Raw genomic sequence first — 15,397 nt, 5'->3', positions numbered from 1 at the left:
TTGCACGAACAAAATACAAAAAGCCAAAAGTTCACTTCCTACAACCAATTGATTCACATCCCTTTGATCTGCATCTGTAACTTCTTGATTCGCCCACAACTTTAGAAAATAGCTCATTCCAACTATTGGTCTTTTGGACTTTATCGATTTACATGCAGAAGAAAACACATTAATTCTGAATCATGATGAACAACCTGACTATATAATGTTCTTCTGGCATGATCGCAGCTACCAATAAGGGAGTATATAAAAGAAAGAATATCACATAAGAAATAAGACATTTAGTGATAAACATGCTTATATAAAATTCAAAAATGGAGGAACAGGTGTAATTCTTAAAGCGTTGTCATTTGGAGAGATAGCATTAAAAAAAAAAATCGCTAAACAATCTTTAGTTTCCCACTTATATATATAACACGTGCACTTTTTGTCTCTTTTTTTTTTTTTTTTTGCACAAGTAATTTGTGATAAAATGTGCTTATATAATGTCAAATCCGACGTATAACAACTTTTTCATTCTTAACTAATGGAATATCTATTACAATATGCATATATTTTTTTTATGTTACTTAAACACGATGATATGATCATGAGAAATATGTGACCATATAATAAAAGTGTGTCATAGTTAGAAGTTTTAAACGCAGATTATGCAACAATATAGAAAGCACAAAACCTAAAAACTACGTGCAATTTGGCTGAAACAGAGAAAGAAGGACAATACAGTTGTGCATTGGTAACTCAATCATGTTTGCCATTTTCTTGTTTTCTAAAAGTTGGTGCTGATAACAAAGCAAACAAATGACAATTTGGATTTTGCACTTCGGCCATAGTCCAAATTAAATTTAATTGGGACACACAAAATAGAAATTTTGTCTATATAAAAAAATCGATGGAACATAGTCAAAACTAGTACTTTATCATTAATTAAATATGGATGTAAACAAAATTAAAATAACAACCTTTAATCTTTAAAGAAAACTCTATTTAATCAAATGTTTGATTAATTTTAAGAACAATTTAATATGAATCATTTAAGATTAATAGATATTAATATAAGAATACATATTAAAAAAAAAAGCAAAATTATAGTTTAATTATTGAACTAAGTTTTCGTAATCCGCAACTCAAATCAGAACAAAAATATTATGGGACGAAGAAATTACTTATTTTCTTATTTTTTATTTAGTTAAAAGAAAAAAGTTTTCCATATATATTTCTTATATTGAAGAGGTTTTTTTTTTTTAAGAAAATAGAAATTTATTAATTAAAGAGGTTAAATTGAAGAGGTTATTTGAGTTATTAATTGAGTGTGTTTTTTTTAAAATTTACAAATTAATTCAGTGCATAACTATACTTATTTTTCTATTTATTTGTTTATAAATAATTATTCAATAATATATAAATATCTGCACCATAATCATTGAATCGATATATATAAATAATCACGGCAAGCAGCTTGCCAATTCAAGGTATTTGTGGAGTGATTGTTTTGGTCCTTCTTCCTCCTTGTTTTTTCAAACAAAATAAATAATGACAATGGCATGAATTTGGCTGTGATTTTCTGATCTTTGTTCTTTTTCAAGCAAAAGCTCAATTTGATACTTGGAGACAAAAAAGCTCTCTCATCAAAGCACTTTCTGCAAATCCAGTTCAAGTCTCTTTGCGGCATGGATCAAACACTTTCTGCAAGTCTCTTGTACCTTTCCTTTCTTGTTTTCCTGCCTATTATTTTCATTGTTCTCAAGCAAATCTGCTTTCTACCCTCAAAACCTCGTCTTCTTCCACCAGGCCCCAGGCCTTGGCCTATCGTAGGCAACATTCCTCATATATATTGGGAAAAAACTACACATTTCATTGACAAATATTGCCAAAGTCCATGGCCCTTTAATTTCACTTAGGCTAGGCACTCAAATTGTCATTGTTGCCTCTTCATCCAAGGCAGCTATTGAAATTCTAAAAGATAATGATCGTTTGCTTTCTGCAAGATCTGTCCCAAAAGCGGTTCCTCATAAAAGCCATGTCCTTGAACGCATATCTCTCGTTTGGGATCCCACATGCAATGATCACCGAAAGTCCTTCAGAGCCATGTGTAGGACTGAGCTTTTCTCTGCCAAAGCAGTTGAATCACAAGCTGCTTTAAGGGAAAAGAAAATGACAGAAATGATAGAATATTTAAGTAGCAAAGAGGGAGAAGTAGTAAATCTTGGAGACATATGTGTTTGCTACGGTTTTTAATACAATTTCTAATCTTTTATTTTCTAAGGATTTTATTAGCTTGCAAAATCAAGAATTGAAAAGTTTGCTGTGGAGAATGATGGAGTTAGGCGCTGCTCCTAACTTGGCAGATTTTTATCCCACATTTGCAGAGTTAGATCCTCAAGGAATTAGAAGAGAAATCTCATAGTGTCTTAAAGAAATGTTTGGCTTATGGGAAATTCATATCAGGGAAAGAAGAGAAAGATATGCAAATGCACATAATGCTTCTAATACAGATTTCTTAGATGTTTTCCTTTCAAATGGTTTTGATGATGATCAAATCAATTGGCTCGCTATGGTATGCACACAATAACGTTAACTCAATTTTAGTTTTTATTTCTTTTTTCACGAAAATGGCATATACAATTTTTGCTGCAGGAAATATTCAGTGCTGGTGTAGATAGTACTACCACAACAGTTGAGTGGGCAATGGCTGAGCTTCTCAAGAACAAACAAGCCATGAAAACACGTAAGCAAGAGCTAGAAACAGAAATTAATAGAAACCCAATTCAAAGGTTAATACTTACTCTTTTATCCTGAACTTTGAAGCACCTTACAATTGTTATATACAGTCAATATTTACTAGAATAATTATGCATTGCAGATTCATAGCAAAATGAGGAACAAACTCGTTCACATTTTCGAAGCCATGCTTGTTCCTTGTCCCTGGGCTTCGGGAAATCTTTGCGCCTTTAATCTTTAGATGGTTCTCTAAAGATTATAATTTACAACACAGAACACACACGGATACTGCAATTTTTTAAAAAGTAGAACACCAAAATGCTTAGGACACACTATTTAAATGAGCATAATTTATTAATAATTTAAATAAAAGAACAACCATTTATAATAGATCATAAATATAAAATAAAAAATACTTCATTTTTTTAATGTAATTAATTAAATTCTCAAAATTAACATTAATATTGAAAATCGGGACAGTTCTAATTTATTTAGAGATAGATCGACAATTTAAAAAATACCAATATTTTTAAAAAAAATCAAATTAATCTCTGACGATATTATATATTTTAATTTTTCAAATATATCTCTAAAGTATTCTTAGAAATATCCTTAAAGTGTCTTTAGATATGTCCGAATTAACAGTAGAGAGGTAGTATCTTTAATAATTTGTGTTTTCTATAAATTAGCAATTGAATAAGTCAAAATCTTTAACAAATTGGTGAGTTCATGAATGACATAGGTTATGTTAGTCAACAATTCAAAAACCAAAATTTCAACAACTTTGGATATTATATTGAATGAAACCACTTGGATTATGCAAGTAGGTCATAGGCTTGCTTATCAAGAAAAACTTTGCCTTGCCACAGAAGTAAACTTCCTTTATAAAAGCCTTGGATAATTAAAATCTACACCAAAGTCCAAAATGACAGAAGAAGTGAAGCTACTTGGAGCATGGGCAAGTCCATTTAGTCATAGAATAGAATTAGCTCTAAAGCTAAAAGGGATACAATATCACTACATAGAAGAAGACCTCTTTAATAAGAGTCCTCTGCTTCTTCAATCAAATCCAGTTCATAAAAAGGTTCCTGTACTCATACACAATGGAAAACCAATTTCAGAATCACTTGTCATTCTTGACTACATTGAGGAGACTTGGCAAAATAATCCAATATTGCCTAAAGATCCCTATGATCGAGCCGTGGTGCGTTTCTGGGCTAAATTCATTGATGAAAAGGTTAGCAAAAGCCGAAGGCCTTATTTAGGGTCTATTCGGCAAAATTAAATATTTTAGTAGTTGTTAGTTGTTTGAGTAGCATTTAGATGTTTGAGTAGTTTTTCATAAAACGTTAAAAGCTTAACATTACGCTACTCTAACCTGCTAGAAATTAGTTCAAATGCTGTTACCAAACATTATAAAAAATAGCTTTTAACTTTTTAACAAAAGCTATTACCCAACAAGGTCTTAGTATAAATGAAATTCATAACATTTTGTAAAATATTCGGATTTTGATTCATATTTTCATACTTTTATAAATGGAAAAACATTATTTTACTTATATGAATTCAATTTTATTGGTCTGACCTTTTAAACACTAGGCTAAATGTGGATTATCCACACACTTCATGTGTTCTAACGCTAAATTCTACTATGAAGATCTTGAAAATAGCTTCGAAGTTCAAAGCGGCCAAAGGGGAAGAGAAAAAGCAGGTTCTTGAAGAACTTGGCGAGCAGCTAAAGATTCTTGAGAAGGAACTAGAAGAAAAGGAATTCTTTGGAGGTGAGACTATTGGGTACTTAGACATTGTGGCATTTTTTATAGTGTATTGGTTTCAAGTCCGTCAAGAAGTACTGCAAATAAAATTTATTAGTGAAGAGAAATTTCCAGTTGTGTGGAAATGGATGGAAAAGCTTCATCAAATTGATTTTGTCAGTGAATGCCTGCCTCCTAAAGAGAAACATTATGCTTATATTAGGTCTCTCTTTCAGCTCCAGGCTGCAACATCTACTTTCAAATAGAGGGCAATACGTTACATCTCCTTCATAATTTCTTTTGTTCTCTGGTTGTTTTCCTTCCTCTATATAGTTGGGGCCTAATAATATATATAAGGCTCGCTTTCGTGTAACGGTCCACTTTATGACCTCGATATCATGGTTTCGGGCCATGGAAACATTCTTTCTGCATACATCAATCCTTTCCAGAGCCCATGCTTCATGCATTAGATTGCACTATATATATTCCTTAATAAAATTTCCCAGCAAATTCTCTACTTTCTTTAATTTTCTCATAAGACCTACTGTCATTAATATTTAGAAAACAAAGAAGAATGATTTTTACTTATTAAACAACTTCTTTCCATCTTGATTAAAGGAATCGATATTATTTCGTATCACACGTATACAGAAAATGAAAAACACCAATAAAGACTCAGAAAAACACAGTTCTGGTGCCCAATTTTCTTGGCAGTCTAGAGATTATTTCATCGATCGAGTTCGATTTCAAGCGTTAATTTTAAATGCCAAATGGATTTTCTTTTCGTTGATCCACAAACGAGACTTTTCTGTGCAAAGAACCATAAAAACATATTACTGATACATAATAATTGTTTTGGGGGTCCCTCCGACGTGTGGGACCCGCATACACGTTGAAAACACAACATTTTTTTAAGTCAAAGAAAAAAAAGGAGATTCAAATGTATGGAACCCATACACGTTTGAACGAAGAAAAAATAGAGAGAATGGACGAATTAATTAACGCATCAGTTTGTGGACACGATAATTATGCGTCCCCTTCTCCTATAAATGGGATAAGATTTCCTAAACCAAAATGTACAAAAATAAAAAGAATAGAAATACATAAAGTATATAGAATTTTAGGAATAGATTCCTAAAATTGGGAAAGAGAGAAAATAGTGAAGATTATAATTTTTTTTTGTGTTTTTGGGAAATACTTAAGGTACCACTATTTTTTGTAATCTCTTTTGTACCTACTATTTTTAGTGGAAGAATTATTCGGAATTTTTGTCCCGTGGACATAGCCCATAACAGTTGAAGTGTGAACAACGTAAATCTCGGTGTCCTTAATTTTCATCTGGCATTTACGGTAATTATTTAATTTTTACTGTGGTTATTATTTATGGTGGATTTGACTATCAACATCCAATACGTAATTATTGGAGGTATATGTGGTAATAGTAATTTTATTTTACTTCTACCATCGGTATTTTTCCGCGGACTCCACTCGGGATCAGTTATAATCCCAACAATAATCTGTAAATTTTGATATCTTTACGTAGCATTAATAAAAAAATTCTATAACCACAACCCCAAGAAGGGCCCAACCCCTTTCTTCAATTTTTCCCTATAAACTTGTAAAAGAATTAAAATCCGTTTATGAAAAACAGGAGAAAAGATTAAGCAAATCAATAGAGGAAATATTGAATTAATTCAATACATGTAATAAAGAATAAAGAAGACAACAATTAGTCTCTCTTTATTTCTATTTCTCTATGAAAAAGAAGACTCCTCTTTTCTTGCTCATGAGGTTCAAAGCAACCAAAACTGCTTCTGTCAGTTTAATATGGCAATTAAAAAGCTGTTATTTTTAAGGTCTGTTGGGCAACATTAGAGTGTTTAATGTTTCGTAAAAAACCAATAATGTATCTGATAATGACAGTTCAGATATGAGCAGCTGAAGATAGGGCTACGCATTTTTAATAAAATGACGAGGCAATGTAGTCAATATCAATTTAGGTGATTTAATTTTGTATGATTCATTTGAAAATTTCACCAATTTGAATAGGTTTTAGTTTAGTTATATAGAATTTTATGAAATTAAATTTCTAGAATTGAATTCTAAAGGAATCCATTTGTAAAAAAGTTGTAAATATCAGTTCCCAATCAAAAAAATTCGCGGCAATGAATTCCAGCTAAGAGGATTTTTTTTTTTTTTTTTTTTTTTTGCATATTTTCCACTTGGCTTGTAGAAAGTTTGATTTTGAATTTGTGAAAGTATTCCTTTTATTTTATTTTATTTTTAGATAATTAAAGTAAGCAAAAAAGAATCTGTTCTCCAATTTGCTTGATGCTCATTGTATGTGATTTGTCTTGGGTTGGCTAGTTCTTCCCGTCAAAAATGTCCATCAAGTTGTTTTTATCTGATTTTTTTAGGTTCACTGTTTTTTCTGAATTGGTCATTTTGTTCCCTTGGCCCTGGGAAAGAATTCTTGTAACAAGCTTAAATTTGAATATGGGGAATTTTATTTCCTGCAAAACTTGGTTCAAATCTGCTTGTAAATGCCAATTTATTTCATATTATGCTTATTGGATACATTTCATGGGTACTTTGAACCATTGCTGTGTTTGTTGGAGAGTATAGTCTTTTCACTTCCAACTTCAGAATTGAACTCTAACCAGCAAGTTAATTTTACTTTTGGTTTGATTTTTTTTTTTCTTTTTGTTATAAGATTTTAATGAATTTTTTGAGAGATATGATGTGGTATTTTGCATAAATATAGGCTATAATAGTTTCTCATAATTATCTTTTTATTTTAAAATTTAATAAATTCACAAATACTAATTAATTTCTTGTAAAAAATGCCATTTATTTTTTAGACTTGAAAAAATAAATCATAAAATAAAAATATTAAAAATTTAAAATCCATAATTTCGAAAACTGATACATATATTTTTTTTAATTTTCCATTTGAATCGCAATAAAGGAATATATATATATATATATATATATATATATATATATATATATTAATTTAAAGTTGTTCTTATTCATGTTTCTCCTTTTGAATTTGACTTCAATTCAAGTTTGATTCAAATGTACATCAGCAATCAATCAGGTGTGATTTAATTGGTCTCACTAATATGAAGATTAAAATATTTCGAATTTAAATCCCTTCGATCAGAAAAATTTTCACCATTTTGAATGAGTCAAGAGAAACGAAACTCATGTTATACACTAAGCCCATTATATTGCATCAGTATATTTGGCCTTCCAATAAAAAAAAAAAAAAAAAAAAAAAAAAAAAAGAAGAAGAAGAAGATGCATACTTATCATTTATATATCTATATATATCATTTTTTATTAAGTCAATTAGGATTTTATGGTTTTTACTTTTTATTTTAAACTAAAGTTAGTGAGATAATCTCGCTGCCGCCTTAGCTCTTTAATTCATTTAGGGTATGTTTCACAGTATTAGCTATTTTAGTAGCTGTTAAGTGTTGTAATAACTGTTAGCTTTTAGCTGGTACATATTTATATAGTGATTTAAATTAAAAATGTTATAAAAATAATTGTTTCATTTAAAATGATAAAAAACGAAAATCAGTTGTTTAATTAGTTGAATTGAAAGGGAAAAACAATGAGTATTATTATTGTCAAAAAAATTTAATTAAAAGCTAAATGTTATACTGTTTAACGTTTTATAAAAAGTTCATTTAACTTCTAAAAGTTATGTCACCGAGCGGATACAAGTAATAGAAATAAAATTTTAATTTAGCCCATAAATTAAAAGTTTTATTACAAAAGTTCATTTAATTTTTTGGCCCGTAAAGTATAGCAAATTTAATATATAGGTTATTCTACTTTTAAGAAATAATTGCATATAGTTATTAATTATGCTTCAGTCTCAAATTAAGATTTCCGTCCAAAAAGTGAAATTTTGGCCGTCAATTTCTAAAGGAAGGCTCAAAAAAATTTCCAAACCTAATTAAAATTCTTATATTATTATTAATACCTACCAAGACAGGAAGGATCGTATACTTTATAATATATGCACTAAGGAGAGGTGAAGGTTGAATCATCAATTTAAAATCAATTGGAGTCAAATCTTATAGAATGATTGGATTATGAAATGGAGTCAAATGTCTCCTTTTGTAGCAGGAGGAGGGGAAAAAGAGGAAAATGAAGTCTAAAAGATGCTGAAATTTCAAGAGAGAATAATTCAAAACAAAAAGCAAACACCACAATCAAAGGATAGCGGAAATTCAAGACCCACCAGAAGTGGGAAATCTATATTAATATAATATTATCGATGGAGATATAGGCTCACTAGGGTATAGTTATAAGCATGGCTTTTACTGTTTACTTCGAGGCAGGCTGAATATATAAATTTACACGTGAATTTTATTATTTTAGTATGATAGTATTTTCAATTTCTACTCTAATCTATTAAATATTTTAATTTATAAAATTATATTTATTAAACACTTCAGTTTATAAAATCATTTTATAGAACACTTTAACTTACAAAATTATATCGATTAAATACCTATTAAATAATTGAAAATTATGAAAACTATTGTTCAAGAGTTACGTTAGCTACATATCAAATTAATATTTTGTATATAAAAGCAAAAATCCTAAAAAATATTATTTTTATTGCGGAAAAGTGTGTAATATTTTCAAAATTCGCAAGTTTAAGTACACGAGTGGTCATTTATAAAGTTCACGGTGTCACAGAATTAAAATTATAAAATTCATGAGTGAATTTATATATTTGACAGCAATTACATAAATTTCAAACTTATTAAGGACAAGGCAATCTATTGGTTCTCGAAGTGAAACTTCTCTTACTTCTCATTCGGCAGTTTCATTACGGTAGTATACCAGCAGCCAAATGGGTCACCCATGACTCCAACCCAAAACTAGTCGGATGATGGTTTTAGAATTCAAGAAGGTATTAATGCAATATTATAAATTTCATTAAAGTGCATTACAGCTCAAAGGGATGAATATATGTATTTGTCCCGTGGAGACATTTAGGGACCCATAGCATACACCAAGTCATGGATCGAGTAAAATATATATATATTGAAGGAGCTAAATGAAAAGGAAATGAAAAGGGAAATGAAAAGAAAAGAAAAGTATGTTTTGTGGAAGATAAAGAGCGGTGTTTGACTAGTGATTGAAAAAACAGCACCGAAAATGAAATACCAAAACAAGATCACATGCACCATTCTTTTTGCAAGAATAGTGGATTCCCAAACCAAACCAAAGGCCTCTCATATTTGCATGTGGGCCCTGGCGGCCTTTACCTTTCTTTCTTTTGTACTTGTAGGAAAAACCTATCACACACTACTTATTTTTCCCTTCTCAGTTGAATAATTGTACTGTCGTTTCACTGAATTGGTGATTTGTAAACATCGTTTAGCTGTAAAGCTGTAAAGTGTACTGAAATGGTAAAGTAAAGTAACTACTCCATTTCTTACCCCCCAAAAACAAAAATGTAACACCTTCAGCATTATTTACTTTTTACTTTCCCATGCAATTACTTGCGTTATTTACTTTTGTCTCTTGCAATGATTAACCATGGCTCAGATGAATTCTTCACTTTTCTTTGGTAAATGTATTATTATTGGATCAATATAAATGTGCATGAGATTAAATTTTCTGTTTAGGTAATCTCAACAATACATATTTGATATGGGATAAACTTCTTCTGACCGAATTCATTTCCTTATTTATAAACCAAATAAATGAAAATAAAATTTTTTATTAGAACAGTGATATTTCCGATTATATATTGGGGAAAAAAAATAAAGTGTAAACAATGTTTAAAAAATTCTAATTTTCTTTGTTTTGGTCCGTAGGTGGGACTATAAATCCGGTATAGGCAAGTGTTTTCTCTTTAGCATTAACTTAGTAATATATTCATGCAATTTTAATTTACTGGAGGCTTTTATGGTCCGTAATAATACTACGGACTATACACAACAGGGGTAACCCTCTCCTTAACTCACCGAATTAGTGAAAATAACTCTGGTCGAGAGGACTCGAACTCAAGACCTCTCACTCTCGTATAAATGAGAGGAACAACTAATAATATATTCATGCATTAACTAATAAAAAAAATCTCATAATTATAAACTAAATTAATTAATTCTTGAGCACATTGGACAGCCAAAACTTATCCAAGGGGGTGTATCTTTCTATTTTAATAAATTTTATTTGAAATAAATATTAATAATCTCTCAGTTAATAAGTGGATCTACTTATTTAAGTGATACTAAAATTAGTTTACTAAAATTTAAACGTTATTTGAGTTATAGTAATAAATAAATTTGATAATTGTTTTTCTTAAAAAAAAATATGAGTATTATTTTTAAGATATTATCCTTATGAAATTTAAGATATTTTAAAATAACATTAGTCATAGCCGATTAAAAATTTTTTACATAAAAATATATATAATATCTCTATAATCTAATTGGATGTGCTTTTAACTTTTTTTTTTTAATAGATAAATACATAGAGATAATTAAGCATTTCAAAACTTAAAATTTTACTATTATTATCTTATTATGTCTATTTATGTTTTGTTTCATTATATTATTATATAAATTATTAATAACAACTTAATCCTTTCAAAAAAATAATTTATAATTTTAATAATTTATTATTATTATTATTATTTATTTACTATTATCATAATTTAACTTCAATGTTATTATTTTAAATCAATATATATAAATATGAAGCATTTGAAAATTTTTATATTTTTTAAATTTATTTTAAATTAATATATCTAGATAATTCAGAATTTGATTTAAAAATGGCATGGTTAATTTTTTTTAATTATAAATTGTACTCTAATTTAATTGGCAAAAAATAAAATAAAAAATTATTATTTTTAAATATTTCGAATTTGATTAGTTACATTGATATCTTATTTAATTCAAATCTTATTCTTTCTATTAAGAAATATAATTTTATTGATAATTTTTTAAAATGATTTCATGATTTTGGTTGGCTAAAAATTAAAAAAATAATTATTAATAATTTATGTATTTATCCCGTGGAGACATTAAGGGACCCATAGCATACACCAAGTCATGGATCGAGTAAAATATATATATATATCTTGAAGGAGCTAAATGAAAAAGAAATGAAAAGAAAAGAAAAGTTATTTTTATTATTCATTTAGTATAGAGATATAAATAAAAGTATTTTCAAAATAAAAAATAATATATAATAAATAGAATAATTCGCAACACGCAATATTTCGCCTAGTTAGGGAAATCAAGTGTGGAAGGGTATTAACCGGCTCTTTGGTTAATGCTTCTTATTCCTCTTGCAGGGATGAAGATACTTTCCTTTTTCAAAAAAAAAAAAAAAAAAAAAAAAATCAATAAGATGAGGACAAAAAAATAATAATAAGATGAGGACAAAAGAAACCAGCTGTATTGAAATAAACATTAATTAAAAATTAAAATAGTAAATTTTTAGAATAAAATTCACCTACCCAACAACATTTCTTGGAGGCCCACAAGAGAAGGATAAGACTTGTTTAATGAAGAGACAATGACTTGTTAAACATAGAAATGGTATATCAAAATTGTCAACAAGAAAACAAAAAAACAAAATTGTCGCGTTATCACGTCGCTGTTTGCAGAGATTTATCCACAAAACGGCAAGATTCATGCATTATTAAGCTGAAAGCCTAATTCTTTTAAAACAATCTTCAGTCATTGAAAAATTCAACTTTGTTATTTTAATTTTATATTAATTTTAATCTTTTATTTTTATCCATCAAATATTTTAATTCATAAAATTATTTTAATTTGCAAAAATTATTTTATTAAACGCTTCAACTCAATGGATCAAATCAATTAAATACTTATCAAATAGTTGAAAATGTGAAAATTATTGCTTCAAAAATAATCCATCGAAACTATATTGAGACATAAAATTTAAAAACCCAAAAAGCTATTATTGTTATTATAAAAATATATATAATGTTATTGAAATTTAAAGATCAAATATACAGTAAGTTATTCACAAAATTGAAAATGTCAGTTAAAATTAAAAAATTTAAAAATAAATTCATGTATTTAACCGATCTTTAATTAATAATATTTTAGATGATTCTAATGTGAGCTAAGAAATCATTTTCATTTCGATATTTCCACAATTGATGGACTGGACATCTTCTTTCCCTAATATAATAGTTTTGATGTATCCTTTACTAAATCTTTTTTTTTTGTTGTTGTTGATTTGTCACATGAAAATTGATTTAAATCCTTAAACAAATGGAGGATTGTTTCACTTTGATGTAGACCACTTTGTCTAGTGGGTAAGTATGACTTTTTTCTTTAAGTGGATATTAATCATATGATATCATCAAGGGTTTGAAGTCTACTTTGTAAAATACAATTTTTATTATTGAGCTAATTCTAATTATAAGTTTAATTTCTCATTTGCAATGAATTTTAAGAATCACCCATCCAAAAACTAATATTTCTAAACTAAAATACAGATTTAATTTCACCTGTTGTCTCTAATCTTTGACAAATTGAAGTACGATAAAATTATAAATGTACAAGTTCATTAATCGCGAATGAAATTAAGTCTAAAATAGACAAAATGCTTAAATTTTTAAATCTAAAAGTATATATATATATATACACTGTTTTTACTTGAGCCTAATTTTATAAGTAAAGTTCGCCTATAAGTATAAGAAAAAATTTTATTTAGACTGAATTTATGTTCCTACTCATGGACCAGACCGATGGAATTAAAAAATTTTAGTGAAACAAACGTTATTTTTGACCATATACTTAAAAAAGAAAATACATTGATTTGATCCTAAGCAGTATCATGAATCCAATATAGACAAGTTTTTTAAATAAATACAATCTATTTATGCGTATTCAAATATGTCTTAATTATTAATCCAATAGAATTTTTCTTTTCTTTTACATTGCCTAGGAAATTCTCAATTATTCAGAGAATTTTAGATGATCAAATTGTGATTTTAAAATTTCCACATCAGCGTACAATTATTATTAATTACGATGACGAGGAGAAGATAAATAAAGAGATTTGTTGGTATTACTTGGATAGAGAGAGACGGAAAGAACAATGCAATCATTCATTCCCTATCACACGTTAAGTGACCTTAAATATATCCACGTGTACGGTGGATATGAAATAACTTTTTCCACTACTACTCTATAAATAGGAGTGAAATAATGCAACTTAAAACCAATCCTTGAAGTGTTTTGAGCAATCAAATTCCCAAACTATATCTTCAAAGCCCAAAACACTAAAACAGAAGAAAATGTCTTGCTGCGGAGGAAACTGTGGCTGCGGTTCTGGCTGCGGCTGCGGCAGCAGCTGCAAAGGGTAAAATTCTTGTCCTTTCTGATCTCTCTTTAATCATTTCCTTGTCTAATCTTGTAGAAAGATTATTGTTCTAATCTTGTTTTTCTTTTTACCTGCCTTTTTCTTTTCTTGGATTCCCTTAAACACCTTTTGAGTATTTTATATGAAGTTGATATATATGAAATACCATATTTTCAGTAAAGAAAAATTAAAAAATATAATTTCTTTTATTAATATATTTAGTAAAACCCATTGAATCAAATCAAATCAAATCAGTTCAATTTGCTTTCTAATATATTTAGTTAGCTATGGTTTTAACAGAAAAATCGAAATGTTTTCTATTCGATTCTGCTTTCGTTAAGCATAAACTAAACCAAAAGCGCCCAAAAATAACTAAAAAACCATATTGAGCCGAACAAACCGGATTTGATTGTAGTCCTATTTAATAATTTTCTTTTAGAACAATCTATAATTTCATATAATTCATGAATTGAGATACCAATTTGCAAATTGATGGGTTTAGAACTCATAATTTTTTCCTTGTTGTTGCAGATGTGGCATGTACCCTGACATTTCAGAGAGCACCAGAACTGAGACCCTCATTGCAGGAGTTGCACCTTCCAAGAAGTATGTCTTAAATATTATTCCTTCTGTTTAAATTATGCAAACTCCAAAATCTCATGGTTGAACTTCAAACATAATTTTAATACTACTGAATTATGATGCACAGAAACTCCCAGTCATGGGCATTTCCGCATTTCAGAAAAGTTTTCCTTCATTTCTCTGTTAAAATCCCCGTTTTGTTTCCTCGTTCCGCATTTCTTCATTTCCGTTTCCGTGCTGCTAATCCAAATTTCATTGTTAGATTCAAATTTTCATGAAAAACAAATAAATAGATTATTTTTATAAAATTTGAACATAAAGAAGAGGAAATTAATTGAGCTTTTGCAGGTTGAATGAGAGTTCTGAGATGAGCTTTGGAGCTGAGGGTGGTCATGGCTGCAAGTGTGGATCAAACTGCAACTGTGACCCATGCAACTGCTAATGAGAAACCAGAAGGGAAAAGGCTCCAACAAAGCAGTTATTAGTCTTGGCCTTTTATGGTTAATCAGTTGAATTATGTGTAATAATCCATGTTTGGTGTAAATAAAAGAAGCCATGGGTACCTTCTCAAACCCTGTCATGTGGGATTTGATTTCCTGTTGTTTCTTGTTTTATGTATTGTCTTGAACTTTTGCTTTGTTGTTCTTTAAGGAGCCTATTGTGTTATTTTGGAAGGGGAACTTCAATTATGATATTGCTATTAAATGGTTAATATATCTCCTTTCATTGTTGTCTACTTTTGTTTTTGTCCTCTCTCTCTCTCTCTCTCTCTCTCTCTCTCTCTCTCTCTCTCTCTCTCTCCATGTGCTTAATTTTTTGGATTATTGACTTTTTTTTCTATGCTTAGAGTGTTTAGCTAATTTATTTAGTTGGTAAAAAAAGACACAAAAGTAATTTAAAAAAAAAAAACACTTTATTTTTTCTTGGTAATAAGAAAAAAATATTTAGTTGAT

At 28.8% G+C, this 15,397-nt stretch overlaps 2 protein-coding genes and 1 pseudogene across 2 annotated transcripts; all 3 read left to right on the top strand.

Moving 5' to 3' along the window:
• Positions 1-1,621: 1,621 nt before the first annotated feature.
• On the top strand, positions 1,622-2,799 carry LOC149496008 ((S)-N-methylcoclaurine 3'-hydroxylase isozyme 2 pseudogene; annotated as a pseudogene).
• Positions 2,800-3,622: 823 nt separating this feature from the next.
• LOC105637164 (glutathione S-transferase U7) lies at positions 3,623-4,992 on the top strand. Its single transcript, XM_089722109.1, has 2 exons — positions 3,623-3,958; positions 4,379-4,992. Exons 1-2 carry the CDS (start codon positions 3,647-3,649, stop codon positions 4,739-4,741), a joined length of 675 nt encoding a protein of 224 aa, XP_089578235.1. The 5' UTR covers positions 3,623-3,646; the 3' UTR covers positions 4,742-4,992.
• Positions 4,993-13,702: 8,710 nt separating this feature from the next.
• LOC105637161 (metallothionein-like protein type 2) lies at positions 13,703-15,180 on the top strand. The gene is made up of 3 exons (XM_012220572.4): positions 13,703-13,862; positions 14,394-14,468; positions 14,793-15,180. The coding sequence occupies exons 1-3, from the start codon at positions 13,798-13,800 to the stop codon at positions 14,884-14,886; spliced, it is 234 nt and encodes a 77-aa protein (XP_012075962.3). The 5' UTR covers positions 13,703-13,797; the 3' UTR covers positions 14,887-15,180.
• Positions 15,181-15,397: the final 217 nt, after the last annotated feature.

Source organism: Jatropha curcas, chromosome 5, assembly GCF_041381405.1.
Source record: "Jatropha curcas cultivar XTBG-Jc1 chromosome 5, XTBG_Jcur_1.0, whole genome shotgun sequence".
Lineage (NCBI taxonomy): Eukaryota > Viridiplantae > Streptophyta > Magnoliopsida > Malpighiales > Euphorbiaceae > Jatropha > Jatropha curcas.
The sequence above is the reverse complement of the archived record's forward strand: the minus strand, read 5'-3'. Positions and strand labels throughout refer to the sequence as shown.